Here is a 16,947-nt window from a genome sequence, read left to right as displayed (position 1 = left end):
TTTATGTCACAAAATGCTATTTTTCTTGTATGTTTTTTCAACTCTTCATTAGTATGAAAACAAGCAGCTGGACGGAGTTGGCCCTCAGACTGGAGTTTGCCAACCCCTGCTCTGGGGTTGGGGAACCCCGGGTGGGCTGGGGAAGAGGGACACCTAGACTGACCTGGTGGGAAACTGGGCCCAGACACCTCGTGGTGTCCCATAGAGTTCTTTATCGAAAGGCCATGTCTGTGGACCTGGCTTGATAGAAACAGACCCTCCTGGAGCTTCTGTTTGGATGGGGAGATAGAGAATTAAACTGGTTATTGTGACCCGTGTAATGTTGGGGTGCTGGGGAAGGAGGTTGTCGGTCAGGGGGGCTTCCTGAGGAGGTGACCTCTGGCCTGAGATCTGAGTGGCTGTGTATGTGGCCAGGGTGTGTGGGAGTGGCTACCAGGCAGAGCGTGGCCTCCTAGCTGCTTTCTACCAACACTTGCCCCTCTCTCATACCCCCCCCAGAACCTCAACCAGAATCCGCGGACGCTCCTGCCCAAGTTCTATGGGTTGTACTGTGTGCAGTCCGGGGGCAAGAACATCCGTGTAGTGGTCATGAACAACATCCTGCCACGCATGGTCAAGATGCACCTCAAGTTTGATCTCAAGGGCTCCACATACAAGCGGCGGGCCAGCAAGAAGGAACGGGAGAAGAGCATCCCCACCTACAAGGACCTGGACTTCATCCAGGACATGCCCGAGGGACTCCTGCTGGACGCTGACACCTTTTCTGCGCTCGTCAAGACGCTGCAGCGGGACTGCCTGGTGAGCCTGTGGCCCCAGCCCCGCTGCCCCAGTCCCACTGCAAAGGAGGAACTTAGGGCCCGAGAGGTTCCCTTGCCCTGGCATGTGCAGGTGGTTAAGGGTGGGGACCTTGGGGACGCACGCCCCTGTGTGGTCCTAAGCCTCTCTGAGCCTCAGTTTTCCCATCTGTGAACCAGCGATGCTGGTGAACGCTAGTGCAGTGTGAGCCCGAGATACATAGCCCGGCACCAGGCTTCCTTCTGCTCCCCTCATCCCTGTGTCCTGAATCAGACTATGTTCCTACCACACAACCCAAACCCACAGAAGCATCTCGACATTCTCATGGCTCTTAACGGGCACCTCAGGTCCAGACCTGCCCCACCACCCAGCACTCACTGGCTCCATGCTGCTCTCTTCCACATAGGTGCTTTTTAGGGATAAAGAATGCTCTGCAGGGTCTTCACGAGCTCTTATAATCTCAGTCTGCCTGCGCCCACCCCCACCCTTCCCACAGCCTGGAAGGTCAGGCCACTGCCCCCTCTAGCAATGAGGAAACAGAGACCTGGCAAGGGGCATCCCTGCCAAGATCCTCAGCTCTCAGGGGCTGGGCTGGGTCCTCTCTTGTCCTCTGCTCTGTGTCCCTGTCCCCTCAGCCCCCTGCCCCCAACTCACAGACCCTGTGGAAAACTTTACACAGTGTCACCAGAAAACCACTTTGATGTTTCAGGGCCTTTTGGCGTCTGGGGGCTCATTCCCCGAGCCTGATGGTCATGTGCCTGGACTCCACCATGGGGCTGGAGTGGGTGTTGCATCCACAGCACCCAGGCTCCCCAACTGGTGCCAGGGAAGTGGGAGCACAGAGCCAGCTGCTCTGTCCCAGGGGCAGAAACTTGCTGTCCTGGCTCAGAGAGGCAGCCTGGCCTAGGGTTACACCCACACCCTCGGCCACCTTATGGGGCCAATCCCAGCTCTGCTGCCATCTGCCTGCTGCACAGCCTGGCCTTCTACCCTTGGTCTCCTTGTCTGTGAAATGGGGATAGCGATAGGGTCTCCCTGCGTGGCTGTGGATACTGAATGGACAGAGATGCAGATTGTGCAGCTTGAAGTCACCACCAGGTTTGGGGGCAGGGGTATGGGGACAGGGCGTGTGTCCTGACGCTCTCCCCCACACACACTCGGTAGGTGCTGGAGAGCTTCAAGATCATGGACTACAGCCTGCTCCTGGGTGTGCACAACATCGACCAGCAGGAGCGGGAGTGGCAGGCTGAGGGTGCCCAGAGCACGACAGATGAGAAGCGGCCGCTCGGTCAGAAGGCACTCTACTCCACAGCCATGGAGTCCATCCAGGGCGGGGCCGCATGTGGGGAGGCCATCGAGACGGATGACACGTAGGTGGTGGGGCTGGCGGGGCTTCCAGGGCTTCCGGCTCTTGTCTCTACCCACACCCTCTTGCCAGGTGTGAACATGGGCAGGGGGAGTTGGCACAGAAGGCAAGCAATAACAAAGAAACCAGGCAGAAGCCTGTCTGTGGCCAGTTTCTGGTCTGTACACAGGCACAGCAGTGTCTGCCCACCAGGCCTGGTGAAGGTCAGACAGATGACGCACAGCTATGGCCAGGGTGTTTCGATCTTGGCAGACACTGACCAGTGGATTCAGGCCATTGTCCATCCATGTGGGAAACATAGAAGTTCCCTCCCTCCTGCTGGACCCACTGTGTGAAGCACAACTAGACAGATGTTGAAAGGTGGCACAGGATATGGAGATGACGGGATGAGAGAGCCCCTTTATAGCAAGATACCTAACCCAGAACCCACCAATGGGCAGGATTGGGAGCGTTGCTTTCCCAAAGATAAAAGGTGGCCATGCCAAATGGCAAGGTCATAAAGAGGAGCTTGTCCCCTGACTGCACCCACTCAGCCTCAACCTCCCACCCGGATCCTGCCCTGAGGGTTTGGTCAGGGAGACAGACTTATGGCATGTCCTCCTTCCTCAGCACTGTGGACACTGAGGCCTTATCATTCTCAGTGGGGCACTCTCCTGGACACTATGGGGTACTGAGCAGCATCCCTGGTCCCTACCCATTTGATGCTACCAGTACCCCCAGTCGTGATAACCACAGATATCCCCAGGCATGTCCCAGTGTCCCCTAAGGGCAGAGTCATTCCAGATGAGAACTGCTATAGATGAGTCAAGATTGTCCATGAGCCATGCACTGACCATGCTGGGAACCAGCTGGACTCGCTACCTACATTACCCTGTTCTGTCCTTACGGGGGCCCTGGAGGAGGAGGGGCCATCTCCCCATCTTTTGCTGGGGAAAGAGGCTCAGAGTTGGGATGAAGATAGCTTCCTGTGTGCACAGCCAGCTGGTGGTGGGGCCAAGGCTTGACCCCAGCCCAGCCACTGCACTAGGCCACCAGCTGTGGAAGGCAGAGGAGGAACCAGGCACAGGGCTACAACTGAGCAAGGTGGGAGGGAGTGACATGTGTAAGGGCCCTGCACAGCTGGCCCTGACCTCAGACCATCCTGGCATGTTTGTAGGATCTGCACAGGGCCTGGCAGGGGATGGCAGGGCATGCAGGTGAGCTCAGTGGTGCATGGAGTGCAGTGAGCAGAGCCTGATGGTGGGTTTGGGTTATGGTGGCTTCAGGTAGCTGCTACATCGTGTAACCTCATTAACCATCTGGGCTGGGCATGTTCAGGATTGAGGCTACGTGAGGCAATTAACTCCCCAGACTGCACCCAAGAGCCCTTGCAGTCCTGCCTGGGAGTGTGCGTGTGCATATGTATGCATATTATGCAAGTGGGTGTGCACTAAGAGTGTAACTGTGTGCGCAACTGTGTGTATGCATATGTGTGCAAGTTGCATGAGTGCATGCAAGTGCACCGTGTGTATGTGTGTGTGACTGCATGTACGTGCATGTGTATGTGTGTGTGCACCTAGGCCTCTTAGCTGTGACCCCTCAGCAGCCTCAGGCCTCCAGCTTTGAATTTGAGCTGGCTGGTAGAGCTGCTCCATCCCATGCCAAGATGGGGTTTCCCTGTGCTGGGACCCCCGCTGAAGGTCCAGCCAAGCTACCATCTACCGGGGTCGTGTGGATTTTTAAAATATATTTTTATTGATTTCCGAGAGGGAGGGAGAGGAAGAGAGAGATAGAAACATCAATGATGAGAGAACCATTGATCGGCTGCCTCCTGCATGCCTCCTACTGGGGATCGCACCTGCAACCTGGGCATGTGCCCTGACCAAGAATCACATCGTGACCCCCTGGTTCATAGGTCTACATTCAACCACTGAGCCACACCGCCCGGGCTCATGTGGATTCTTCACCCCCAGGCTCCTCTCTCCTTTCAGCCTTGTCTCTCCCCAAGTCCCAGACCAGGATTGGGGCCCCAGCCCCCTCCCACCTGGACCTGAGCAGGCGGGACCAGTCCCTGGTCCTCTTGCCTGGATGTGTGGGTGATGGCGCTCTGGGCTCCTTTCTCTCCAGGATGGGTGGGATCCCCGCCGTGAATGGCCGAGGGGAGCGTCTGCTGCTGCACATCGGGATCATCGACATCCTGCAGTCCTACAGGTGGGTGCCTAGTCTCCCAGGTGCACTTGCTCAGGGAAGCTGGGTGCTGTCTGCTTACAAGGCTCTCTTAGCCTTCAGGAAGGCTCCTGTTGGCTGCCCTCCTCCCCAGCCCTAAAGGGAGCATTTGGTCCAACCCAGAGATTCCACCCCCGGAATCTAGATTTGTCATAGGGACTCAGTGATGTCGGAGACAGGTCAAGGCCGATTTCTTCTTTGCATGCTTCTCTTTTTTAAATATAGCAGGTCCTTGAACAACATCATTTTGTTCAACATGGTTGCATTATAACATTGCTGAGATGCCTAGGAACGTAACTCATGTTTATATCATTTAGCCTGTGGTAAAGTCGATTTTGCTATACATTGTTTCCATTAGTCTCAGAACCTATAAGTGAGGACTTACTTTGTAAAAATTGGCTCCTGCCCTTCAACTTTCACAGCCTGTGTTGTTTTGTTTTGTTTTCATATCGGAGGGCTGGCCTTGTCTCCTGTAGGCATCTCCCTCAGGTTGGAGCAGGGTTAGGTAGCTTTTGAAGTAGCCGGCCAGGATTTCTGCCCAGGCCCTGGGGGGAGGGGGGCTGAGGGAGTGGGCAGCACATGGCAGCAAATAAGTGGGGGTAGTGGTGTCATAAGGAGGGTTTCTTTCCCCCACAGATGAGGGGAGTCCAGGAAGGCTGCATGGGGGAGATGACATTGTACCCAGCCCGGATGTGTTATAGGGTCCTGGCCGGGGGCCTTGGCTCAAGGCACTGACTCTAGCAGAGAGGAGCCTGGCTCAGTCTAGGCGAGGAGGAAAGAGGAAAGGCAGGCTCTGGGAAGCACTAGCAGTCTGGCCTTTTCACTTCCTCCTCCAGATCAGCGGTAGTGGGAGCTGCCAGCAGGCAGGGCAGGGGACAAGGTGGAGACAGGAAAGTGGGTAGGTGGCCTCTGGCCGAAACAGCAGACAGCCTTAGTTCCTTTAAACCAGGGCTTCTTCGCCTGCTTGAAGCCAGGAGCACCTGCAGTTGTGATGACCACAAATGTCCCCAAACATTGCCCAGTGTCCTCTGGGGACAGGATTGCCCTGGTAGAGAACTCCTGGACCCAAAGATTTGGCTGATGTTCTGGGTGCTTTTTCTCTGCCAGGTTCATCAAGAAGCTGGAACACACCTGGAAGGCACTTGTCCACGATGGGGTGAGCATCATTCATTCATTCACTCACTCATTTCATTCCATCTGTCAGTCCACAAGGGCAGTGACCATCTCCCTGGCCAGGCACAGGTGCTAAAGAACTGAGAGACATATTCCCCCTTCCTGGAGTAGCTGTACAGCAGACGTGGCCCTGTGACCAGACAGTCACGGGCAAGGGATCAGGGGGTCTGAGCCATCTACGAGGGATACATACAGGAAGGCTTCCTGAAGGAGGGGACCCCCAAGCTGATTTGAAAGGCTTCCCAAGGACAGCCTGACTGGGAAAGTCAGGGGCCAGCCAAAGAAAAATCTGGAACTGTGCAGTGTGAGGGGGTCTTGGCCCAGGGGCAACACCACACAGCTCTGACTCCTATTACCAGGTGGGCATGTGGCCCACTCTAGCAGAACATCTCTGTTGTTTGAGAAAAGCTTGCAATGCAATTTTTCCTGAGCACTGCCAATGTGGAAATCCCAGCAGTGGACTAATTCTAAATATAATAAACTGTGAGAACCAACCACTGGGAGCCAAACAGAGCCCACTTTTGGGACCCTGGCAGCCCTCACACCCCTGGTCCAACTCTGGCAACAGCCAGCCCTGGTAGATAACTTTCCTTCTATGGCACCCTTCTTTTCAGACCAATTCGTACTAAAGTGTTAAGGGCTATCCGTGTGCCTATAGTCTGTAAAATGCTAAGATTCCAATCTATAATCCTCCACACCCCTCAGAGAATGTTTGGAGGGTCAAGTGGGAGCTTCCAGAATATGCATTGAAAAGATCCAGGTGGCCAACTAGCAGGAGGCTCTTTTTAAAAAAAAAAGGTGTGTGTGTTTTTAAAATTGATTTCAGAGAGAGAAAGGGAGAGGGAGAGAGGGATAGAAACATCAATAATGAGAGAGAATCCCCAGTGTGGGGCATACAGGAGGCAGCCAAGCAATGATTCTCTCTCATCATTGATGTTTCTCTATCTCCCTCTCTGAAATCAATAAAAATATATTTTAAAAACAACAAAAAAACACTTTACTTACAAAACAGGTGTTGGACCATGTTCTGACAACCCCTGCTTTAGAAAATCCCTCTGGTTCCTTACTTTTGATATTTATCCATTTACTTTGAATAGCTATTTGTTCTTTGAATAATTATTCACATGACTCAAAAAATTAAAAATACAGATAGGTTAATAATGTAAAAACCTTCCACACCTCTTCCTGCCACTCTTACTTGATTCCCTGGGTCCCCTCCAGAAAGCCCCATGCCGTGACCCTATTATCCCCTCCACAGAGGAGGCGCATCCCACCCCCCACAGTGGTCTGTTCTGGGCTGTCCTGTGGGACACGGAGCCATAGTGCTCACACCCCTGCTTGCCCTCGGGCCCCCACATCTCTTCCCAGGACACTGTCTCTGTCCACCGGCCCAGCTTCTACGCCGAGCGCTTCTTCAAGTTTATGAGCAACACAGTCTTTCGGAAGAACTCCTGTGAGTTGCCCTGGCCTTCTGAGCAGGAGGGACCTGGGGTGTGGAGAGAGGCGAGCAGGCAGCCAAGAGTGCGGTAAACCAGGGTGCCTCGTTCTGCTGCTTGGTCAACCTCAGGGCTCAGTCAGGGACTTGGTCCCGAGAACAGGGTAGTCAGGTAGCCGCGCCACACAGGTCAGCACAGGGCCTGGTGCCATGTCCAAATTTGGGTTCTGGCTCCGCCTCATTCTGCCTGTGTGGTCCTCGAGCCAGTAGAGGTCACAGTCCTCAGTTTCCCCATCTGCACAGAGCTGTGAGGGCAGCATGTGTTTCATACAAGTCCAGCGCCAGCATTCAGCAGGGCTGCCCATAGCCTCGCTCTGTCACTAAGGACATGTGACTTTGTGGGGCACTGAGATGGTCATTGGCCTAACGGAAAAACTGAGCACCTAGTGTGTGCTGGAAGCTGCGCTAGCCACCATGGGAGCATGACAGGCCAGGCCTGGTGTAGAGTGTTATGGGGTTCCCTGCCTCACATGACCTTGTTGCAGACGAGGATGCTGGGGTCAAGAGAGGCTGAGCTATGTTCCTCCAGGCCACACAGCCTGGCTTGGGACCAGGTCCTTGGCGCTGAGTCTTGTACTCCCCAAGGCTTTCCATTTTCTTGTTTGAATGTTGGACCACAGTTTTGGTGGGCTGGGACAAAAGGGATGAGGCCCCAAAGTGCTCAAATAAACATGGGCAGCTGTTGAGTCAGCTGCTATTTCTGGAGGGCCAAGAGTGGAGGTGCTAGGTTCCATTTCTGCTGGTGGGCAGAGCCAGGTGGAAAGCAGGGCAGGGCTTTCTCCAAGAAGAGCATTGCTTCTTGAGAATGTCATCCCATTGCCTCCAGGCCCCAGGCTTGAGGAACAGGCTGGAACTGGAACAGTGAGGGCTGTGTGTACAGGTGGTGGGCCCCTCGGTGCCCACCACACTTTCATGCAAAGGAGAGACAGAGGTCTGTGGGTCCCTGCCTTGTCGCTGCCCCAAGCACATCAACCATTCTCCCTCCCCAGCCCTGAAGTCGTCACCATCCAAGAAGGGCCGTGGTGCCTTGTTGGCAGTCAAACCCCTGGGGCCCACAGCTGCCTTCTCAGCCAGCCAGATCCCCAGTGAGCGGGAGGATGCGCAGTACGACCTGCGGGGGGCCCGCAGCTACCCCACGCTGGAGGACGAAGGTGACTGGGCAGTGGAAGTGGGCACATTTGTGACAGGAGAAATGAGGCAGCTGCTGGGGAAGGACACCATCCCTAGGGGATTAGGGGGAGGGGTTCAGGGAGCAACAATAGCAATGCAGTGTGAGGAAAGGGACCCCCGAAGCTGGGCTAAGCCCAAATGGGAGGGGTCCCCTTCCAGTTCAACATCTGCGACCACCTGGGGAGTAGGGAATAGCTGGGATAAGGCCCAGGAAGACCTGCAGGGAGAACTAAGCATAGAAAGCACCGCCCTGGGAGGGGACACAGAGACCAAGAAGGAGGAAGTGCTCAGTGGGGTTGGGCCTCAGGTTCTGGAGGTCCCTCCAAGCAACCAGGGTCAAAGATTCCAGTCAGGGAGGGGCTGGGAAATAGCATCAAGGGAGAAACTGCATGCACAAAGGTCCTGGAGCAGGATGGTGCCTGGCATGTTGGAGGAACTATAAGGAGGCCTGGTGTGGCTGCAGCAGAGTGAGCGAGAGCGGGGAGGTGAAGGCAGGGAGGTGATGAGGGCAGGTAGGGCAGGACTGCAGGGAGGCAGTTTGGATTTTAGTTTGAGAGCAGCAGGAAGGTACTGGAATCCCTTGTGCTGGGGAAACAGTGGGAGTGACCAGCGGGAGCTGCAGTAGAGCCGAGACCCTGCAGCAGGCCCTGGGAGCCTGGCTCCCACAGGTACCCACAGCCTCCTCCCCACAGGCCGGCCTGACCTCCTGCCCTGCACACCACCTTCTTTTGAGGAGGCCACCACTGCATCCATCGCCACAACCCTGTCCTCCACATCCCTGTCCATCCCAGAGCGGTCCCCCTCAGAGACCTCAGAGCAACCAAGGTACAGGTGAGCAGAAGGAGGAGGTGGGGGCAGCTCAGAGGTAGGGCTGCATTCCTAAGAGGAGGGCCCAGCACAGGGCCTGGTAGGGGTGGAGCAAGTGGGGAGACCTCCCTATCTGTTCCATCTATTCCACCTGTTTGTGTTCTCTCGGAAGGCGGCGCACACAGTCCTCTGGACAGGATAGCCGGTAAGATGAGACCCTAGCCCCCTCCCTTCCAGTCTCCTCTCTAGTCCCCACAATCTCCCCAGCTCCTCCCTGCAGAACCCCTTTGCCCCCCCTTTCCGCCCTCCCCTTCCCTTCTGCACAGCTCACCCCTCCACATCCCCACCCAGAGCCCCTCTTTCCTGGGAACAGATTTATTTTAACGATCAATCTTCAGGCTCTAGAGCCACACAGAATCTCAAGTCACTTAGTGTTTCACTCCCACCTGGGTCCCCCCCTCCCCTGTACCTGTTAATCCTTTTTCTTTTTTTATTCTAAGAGATATAAAAGCGCACACAATGAGATGCCTGCCTCTGCTCTATGCCCAGTCCCTTCCCTGGGAGCACCCCCTAGATGTTTTTTTCCTCTCTCTGGAGATATTTTATGAATATACAAACAAACATACACTTAGGCCTGTTTCTTTCTTTTGCTTTGACAAAAGCTATGGCTCTGTGCCCCCTGTTCCTTGCTTTGTCACTTTCCAGATGAAGGTTGTTGCTATGAGCCTTTGCTTGTTCTCTTCCTTCTCTTTTTTTGAAAATACAGTTTTATTGATTTTTAGGGAGAGGGGGAAAGGAAGAGAGATAGAGAGATAGAAACATTGACGAGAGAGAAACATTATCAATCAGCTGCCCCCTGCACACCCCCTACTGGGGATCAAGTCCACAATCCAGGCATATGTCCTGACTGGGAATCGAACTGTGACCTCTTGGTTCCTAGGTCAATGCTCAACCACTGAACCACACTGGCCGGGCAGTTCTCTTCCTTCTAACAGATTGTTCCTGCTCTTGGGGAATACTTGGTTGTTCCCAGTTGTTTGATCTTGTCGCACAACTGTAGTGAATAGGGGTTGCTCTCCAGAATTAGTTTTTGGGAGGATAATTCTTGCCAGTTGAAAAGAAAGTCATGGTATAAAGCACATTTAGCGAAAAGTACATCTCCCTCTGACCAGCTGCCTGCTGGCTGCCCAAAGGCTCTGACCAACCTACACTAGGGGCCTCAGCTTCTAGGCCCCCAAACCACCCCACCCCTAGTTCAGGCCCTAGGCGGGTTCCAAGCCACCCCAGGAATGGGAGCAGCATTCATGTTGCCAGTCATTCATTGTGCCCCTGTGGTGCCAGAGTCCCAGGACAACCCCAAGTGGATGGTCATTTGCTGTCCTCTCCAAGCCCCCAGGTGGGCATGGCAGCCAAAAGGACTAGGCCTGAGCTGGACCAGCTTAGGGCGCTGGTTGGTTGGCACCTAGAGATAGCACCTCAGACCTCATGGGACTGAAATCAGCACCTGCCCAGAGCTCAGCTGGAGTTCCTGGGAAGTGGAGGTGGGTGAGGAGGGAAATTGAGCATGTCATCCCATTGTCTCCAGGCCCCAGGAGGAGGCACACGTAGAGGAGGACCTGCAGCAGATCACAGTGCAGGTGGAGCCTGCATGCAGTGTGGAGATAGTGGTCCCCAAGGAGGAGGAAGAGGGGTGAGTGACCATCCAGTCCATGTGGTCCATGCTCTCCTGTGGCGTGGTTTCTGTACTCAACTTCTGCCCCAATCTCATTGGCTAAGCATGGTCACATGGCCAGCTGGCAGCAAGGCAGGCTGGGAAATTTAGTCCACATTCTGGGGAGCAGAGGCATGGGAATGGGGCTTCAGGAACTGAGGTGCTGGGGAGCACAGTTTCACTCACAAAGCTGCATGTAATGTGTCAGTCCAGGGATTATACCTCGGTGGTGATCTGCGATTCTTTCTCCTCCCTTCCCTCACTCTTAGCCTTGCCTGCACTTGTGAGAGGATGACTGGCCAGTTTCTTCAAAGGACCACTTTTGGTCTTAGTCATCCTTTATCTTCTCATATTTTGTTCTTGTTTCATGCACTTTAACTATCAGTAATTTCTTTCTTCTAACTTCTGATTTGTTTTCTCACTTGTTTCTTTTTCTTCAGTATAGGTTGAGTGCTTAAGTTCCTTTTTTCTTTCTTTAATAAGAGGCACTTAAGGCTATGCATTTTCCTCTGAGTGCTGCTTTTACTGTCCCAAGAGTTTTGACATGAAGCAGTTCCTTTTTATGCTGGCTCATATATAGATAGTTAATGATTTTCCTTTTAAGGTCCTCTTTGATCTAAGGCAGTGAGGCTTTCAACTACCTGGGGGTGGTTCTGCCCCCTGATAACACTGGGCAATGTCTGGGGACATCTGTGGTTGTCAAATGGGGGTGCCCCTGGCATTGAGTGGGTGGGGGCCAGGGATGCTACCCAATATCCCACAGTGCCCATGACAGCCCCCCACAGAGAGTGACCCAGCCCTGATATCAGCAGTGCTCAGGGAGAGAGACCATGGACTGAGGTTTATTTAGGAGTGTCTCTGCTCTCCTGGGTACCTAAGGATTTTTTTTTTACCCTTTTAGTACTTAACTCTAATTTTATTTTTGAGTTGAAAAGTGGCCTAAAAAAACCTATGCTATTTTTTTAAACAGATTAAAGTCTTTATGTCAAGTACAACATTAGTTTTTTGTTGTTGTTGTTGTTGTTTTTAATATCCATGGACATATGGGAGAAATGTGTATTTTCTGCCAGGGAATGGAAAGTTCTCTGTCTGTTCTGTCAGTGTATTAATTGTTGTCATTCAGTTTCTTTATGTCTTAACTTATTTCTCATCTGTTTGGTCTATTTAATTCTATAATTTAGAATTTCTGTTCTATTTTTATTTTATTTTTTTTTTTGCTGTTCTATTTTAAGAGGCCTTAGCATTTACACCACATTCCCAGGCTTCACTTTGCCATTAAGAGTTTATTTTACACACACACGTGTACACATTCACACTCCAGTCTCTGCCACTGTGCTTTTTTTGCCGTTAACTGAAGCCTTGCAGTGTAACATATGACTCAGTCTTTGCCCAGAAAAACAACCTGACCTGAAACATGACTGAAGAACAACTTAGGAATACTCTTGTCACTTTAGAGCTTGTCATTTATTCATGAAATTAAAATTACGTAGCAATCACATAGCCTTCAGCTGAGGCCTGGGCATGATTCTCACTATCTCTCTTAGTCATCTGTGATACAGAACAGCAGCAAACCCTTCCCAAGGGAGAGTCAGTGGATTCATTCACACAGGGCTCTTGAGCAGGCTCGGTGTATCATAAGTGCTCAGACCTGCATGTCCCCACTTTACAGATGAGGAACTGAGGCTCAGAGAAGGAAAGTGAGGCTTTACGTTCACCCAGCTCTCTATAGAGGGTCCAATGGGAATAAGTGGCAAGGCCAGGACAGTTTGTGCCTGTGTTGAGGGGAGAGGTGCAGGTAGGCCAGTTATTACCTGGGCCATGACAAAACTGGGGGGTATTCAGTTTTATTTGGCTTCCTAAGACTTGTCTCCTTGGTGACACACTGATGAAGGAGGGGGCAGGAGGGTGAGAGGGAGTGGGCTAGGAAAGGATGGTACTGCTGAGAGTCTGGCCCCAGGACTCCCATGTCCTGCCATGTCCCCAGGGTGGAGGCTTCCCCGGCCAGTACCTCTGCCATTGTTGTTGAAGCTGAAACTGCCAGCCAGGCTTCAGAGCCCGCCAGCCAGGCCTCGGATGAGGAGGACACGCCCGCCACCGACATCTACTTTGTAAGTCCTCCAGGGGCTCTCTCTCATCACAGGGCCCTTGACCCACATGTGCTCATGCATGCACATTCACCGACATGCCCACACACATGGACACACATTGCACACACTATCATACATGTTCACAAGCACACGCTCCCGCATTTGTACACATTCACACTGACATATGGACACGCTCACACACTCACATTTGAGAGGCACACACTTGAAAGGCACACACACACCTGCACATGCTCTTGCACACCACACTCACATTGCTCTTAACATGCTCAGGGCACTCACGTGGTATTCTCTTGAACACATGCACACTCATGTGGTATGTGAGCACTCCGCCTCACACCCAGGCCAGGCCATCCCAAGGCCCGGAAACTTCCCTGGGCCTTGCTCCCCAGACCTTCTGACCACTGCCTGGCAAGAGCCAAGGCCCCAGCTGTGCCACCCTGTCCCCCTGGGAATCACCCTAGTTCTCACGTTCTCAGCCCCAATGGGCCCCTGGTCCTTGGTCTGTGCTGGAAATGCTGTGGATCTTCTCCTCCTGGGTGATGGGTGTGGCTGGGTGGGTTCTGTCCTTAAGGGGGCAAGGGAAATGTGGCAAGGGGCAGGTGGGCCTCATGCTGTCGTCTTCCCTGGCCGAGGACATGCGGCTGTTCCTGAACAAGGCGGGGTTCATCAGAGCAGGAAGGGGCCTTTTCCTGGAGACTGGGGCCTCCCTCCCAAATCTGGGGTCACCTTTCCGCCTTGCATCTCCTGTAGGCAGACAGATTAGATGAGCCAGGAGCCTGGGTGAGGTAGGTACTGGGTGGCCAGGAACCTACAAAGTCTAGTCCACTGGCCCTCGATGGTGGGTCAGGGGTCAGATGGCCTCAGTTGCAACAGAGAGTGCCAGATGCTGCAGCCCAGCTGCCCGACCTCTTCCCAAACCTCCATTTTCATCTCTGCCCCGCAAGAGAAGGTGAGCTGCAGGCTTCCCACTGCTGGCCTCAAACCTCCAGGCCTGGGTGGGCCTGGCCCTCTGCTGCTATCGCTGCTTCTTAACTACCACCACCCTGCTGTCCTGAGCCAGTGCTGCTAGGTCACAGGGCCCCTGCCAGGAACTGTAGGGGGCATACTGTATGCATGTCCTCCCTACCAGCCATCATTTTCCCGTCCCTGGGGGCTTGACTTGTGTCCTGTTCTCTCGAATCCTGTGAGGCGGTTGGGCTGTGTCCTGTGAGTGGGTAGCTGGGCCACAAGGGGCAACAGAGAAGGTAGAGGCCACAGTGTGACCCTGACACCCCCAAACTCTCCTACTGCTTTGCCATCAGCTCACCTGCCCCGCCTAGCACCCTCCCCACCTGACCTTCCTGACCTCAGCTGGATTCTTCATTCCTGTCCCCTCATCCTGTCCTCTCTTTGCCTCCTCCGCCCTCCCGGCCCACCCAGTTCACGGATGGGAGGTACTGGATTTACTCTCCCCGGCATCGCCGACTGCGGGCCATGACGCTGAGCTCCTCGGGGACTGTAAGTGACCACAGCAGGCCTCCAGGAAGCCCAGCCCCTGCCCCGTTGCCCGGGGCAGCCAGGAGCCTCAGGGCCTGGCCGTCCCTCTTCCTCTGAGAAGGGACTTGGGGAAAATAATCATGACAACTTTGCAGGGTGCCCTGCTGTGTGTGTCCTGCAGGGATGTCACTTAATCTCCTGTGAAGTTAGCATCAGTGGCCAGCAGGTGCACAGCTGGTGCTCAGCGGGCCTGGCCATGGTGGAATCTACATTTGAACCTCAGCCCCAGGCCACCCCTTCCCAGCCCTTCCAAGTGAGGGACAAGTCAGATGGACACTTCTCATTCATTAAGACTTTCCTGCTGATGGCTCCCCAAGGGGCATCTGCCCTTATGATGTGGATGGTCAATGGGTCAATGAGGGACTGCAAAGCTGGGCTCTTAGCTACAGGAGAGAGGAGCTAGTATCTTCATATCCATTTCGCAGATGGAATAACTGAGGCCTCTGCTCCTCAGGGAGCCTACGAGAGCACACAGTTTAGACATTCTGAGTCCAGCCTCTGTGTGTAGTTGACACTCATCCACCCAGTGGGATGCTATGTAGATGTCATGCAGCGATGGCCTTATCAGTACTATTATCCTCATTATAAACAATAAATGAAGAGTCCAGAGAGGCCAAGTAACCTGCCCAGAGCCGCATAGTGTGAATGGGTGGAACAGGGTAAAGAACTGGAGAGAGTTTCTGTTCTCAAGAGGAGGCTCACACCACAGCCCCAACAGCAACCCCCCTGCTTGCCACTGGGTATCAAGACTACTTCACCAGTCCCTCCTGCCACACTGTCCTCCCAAGATGGGGATGCCATCTCCCAGAGGTGACTTCATGACCCATCAGCTGGGGACACACAGCAGCCCCCAGGGGATCCCTGGGGGAGCAGTTTGCAAAGGTACCTGGAGTGGGTTGACCTGGACTTTAAAAGACACATGGGTTGTGGAAATGAAGAGGAAAGAGCGTCTCGGCAGGGGGCGCAGGGGAAACCGAAGTGTGGAGGCTGGATGGGAGGACAGGAAGTCTGGATGAGTGGCAAGAAGGGCCCTCAGGCCTGCAGGAAAAATGTGCCCTTGGCCTAACTCTGTGGGGTCATCCCCAGTTTCCGGGTCCCTCCCTCCTCCAGACCCAGCTCTCTATAGAGGGTCCAGTGGGACCCTCTTTTCTCACGTTTTGAGTCCCAGCAGGGCAGCTAGGTCGGTGTCACTCCCTCCTGCAGCCGCCCTTTGCTGGGTACTGGATACAAGCAGCCCCCAGACAGCCTGGCCCTGGCCTCCAGGCTCCCAGGCGGGCAGGGGAGGCGGAGCAAGCTGCTGCCAATGAGCAGGGTTTTGTACTGTGCCATCACCGTGTGAAGGAATGAGTGGGGCCTACAGTAGTGTCTTGCCCTGCTGCCCCATGTGCCTTTCTGCTAGTCTGCAGATGGGCATAGGGGCCTGGCCTGTGAGAGCTGCAGGAAAGGTGGTGTTGAGCAGACACAGAGGTTGGGGGAAGAAGCAGTTGGGCTCTGAGGGGCAGTGAGTGCAGGAGAGAGGGGTCTGGGGCTTGTTGGTTGTGGCTGTGATAGGTTTAGGGCCTGGGGACAGCCAGGTGGACATGGCCAGGGCAGGTGTGTGCTCAGGCCTGGTGCTCACAACAGAGGCTTGAGCTGGGGTAGAGGTCCTCAGGCCTTGGGGCTTTGAAGGTCAGGAGTGGGGGCTCCTGGGCGAGAGGAGGAAGAAAGAAGATAGCTGAGGAGGCCTCCAGGTCCCAGGGAGGTTTTTGAGATGGGAGCAGACCTGGCAGGGAAGCACACCTGCCCCCAATCTGATGACAAAATGGGGAACCCCTTCCCCAGACACAGCTGGAAGAGCACTAGGCCATCCGCCACCTTGCATGCCAGGCAGGATCTGGGCTTGGGTGCTGCTGGGCTAGGTGTCTCGGGTGGGAAGAGGAGGAAAGAGGACAGCACAGTACACCGAGCTCCTGCCACCCTTCCTCCCCGCCCCGCTGTGCCCGCCGGCACGCCCTGACTGCACTCACCGCTTCCTGCTGCCCACCCTGCCTGCTCAGGCCACTCAACCCCGGTCCTGCCCATCTCAAGGCCCATCCAGGTTGGGGGCAGGTCCCCATCAGGGAGAGGGCAGCCGGGGGCCGAGCTGCCCACTTGTCCTGCATTGGGGGTCCGCCTCTTTTATTTCTGTTTCTTCCTTCCTCCCTCTCACCTCTCTGGTGCCTCCTCACACCCTGCTCTTCTTCTGCGCCCTTCCTGCACGTGCCGCCTGCCCGCCCTCCAGCCCACCGATGAGAGGAGCTGGGTGTACTCCCCGCTCCACTATAGCGCACAGGCCCACTCAGCCTCCGACGGCGAGAGCGACACAGTAAGTGTGCCCATGGCCTGCCAGCCTGGCCTACTTGGGGCCGAAAGCACCCCAAGGACAGAGGGGGAAACAGGTCTGGGGCGGGAGGGGTAGGCCTGGGCTCTTACTGTGTGGTGGCCCATGGGTAAGTATTTTGGGGTCTGTGTCCAGCCCTCATGGCATGTGGAGTCCCTGGCCTGAGGCATCAATGTTGGGGCCAGGCCACATCATGGGAGGCCCAGTGGGTGGGGGATCCAG

At 54.6% G+C, this 16,947-nt stretch overlaps 1 protein-coding gene across 5 annotated transcripts in view; it reads left to right on the top strand.

The window, feature by feature from the left end:
- PIP5K1C (phosphatidylinositol-4-phosphate 5-kinase type 1 gamma) overlaps positions 1–16,947 on the top strand; it is a 58,064-nt gene that overhangs the window by 38,099 nt on the left and 3,018 nt on the right. The window contains exons 7-18 of one of the 5 annotated variants that reach the window (XM_080674864.1): positions 499–798; positions 1,960–2,165; positions 4,268–4,351; positions 5,474–5,522; positions 6,908–6,992; positions 8,024–8,185; positions 8,897–9,029; positions 9,184–9,216; positions 10,597–10,701; positions 12,707–12,830; positions 14,250–14,327; positions 16,627–16,710. In XM_080674864.1, the coding sequence (XP_080530990.1) occupies positions 499–798; positions 1,960–2,165; positions 4,268–4,351; positions 5,474–5,522; positions 6,908–6,992; positions 8,024–8,185; positions 8,897–9,029; positions 9,184–9,216; positions 10,597–10,701; positions 12,707–12,830; positions 14,250–14,327; positions 16,627–16,710 (1,443 nt within the window). Of the gene's footprint in view, positions 1–498; positions 799–1,959; positions 2,166–4,267; positions 4,352–5,473; positions 5,523–6,907; positions 6,993–8,023; positions 8,186–8,896; positions 9,036–9,183; positions 9,217–10,596; positions 10,702–12,706; positions 12,831–14,249; positions 14,328–16,626; positions 16,711–16,947 lie in introns of all 5 variants that reach the window. The other 4 variants (XM_080674863.1, XM_080674866.1, XM_080674865.1 and 1 more) reach the window with 4 other exon arrangements.

The sequence above is a fragment of the Plecotus auritus genome (genome assembly GCF_963455305.1).
Source record: "Plecotus auritus genome assembly, chromosome: 6".
Lineage (NCBI taxonomy): Eukaryota > Metazoa > Chordata > Mammalia > Chiroptera > Vespertilionidae > Plecotus > Plecotus auritus.
This window is presented reverse-complemented; position numbering and strand designations above follow the sequence as displayed.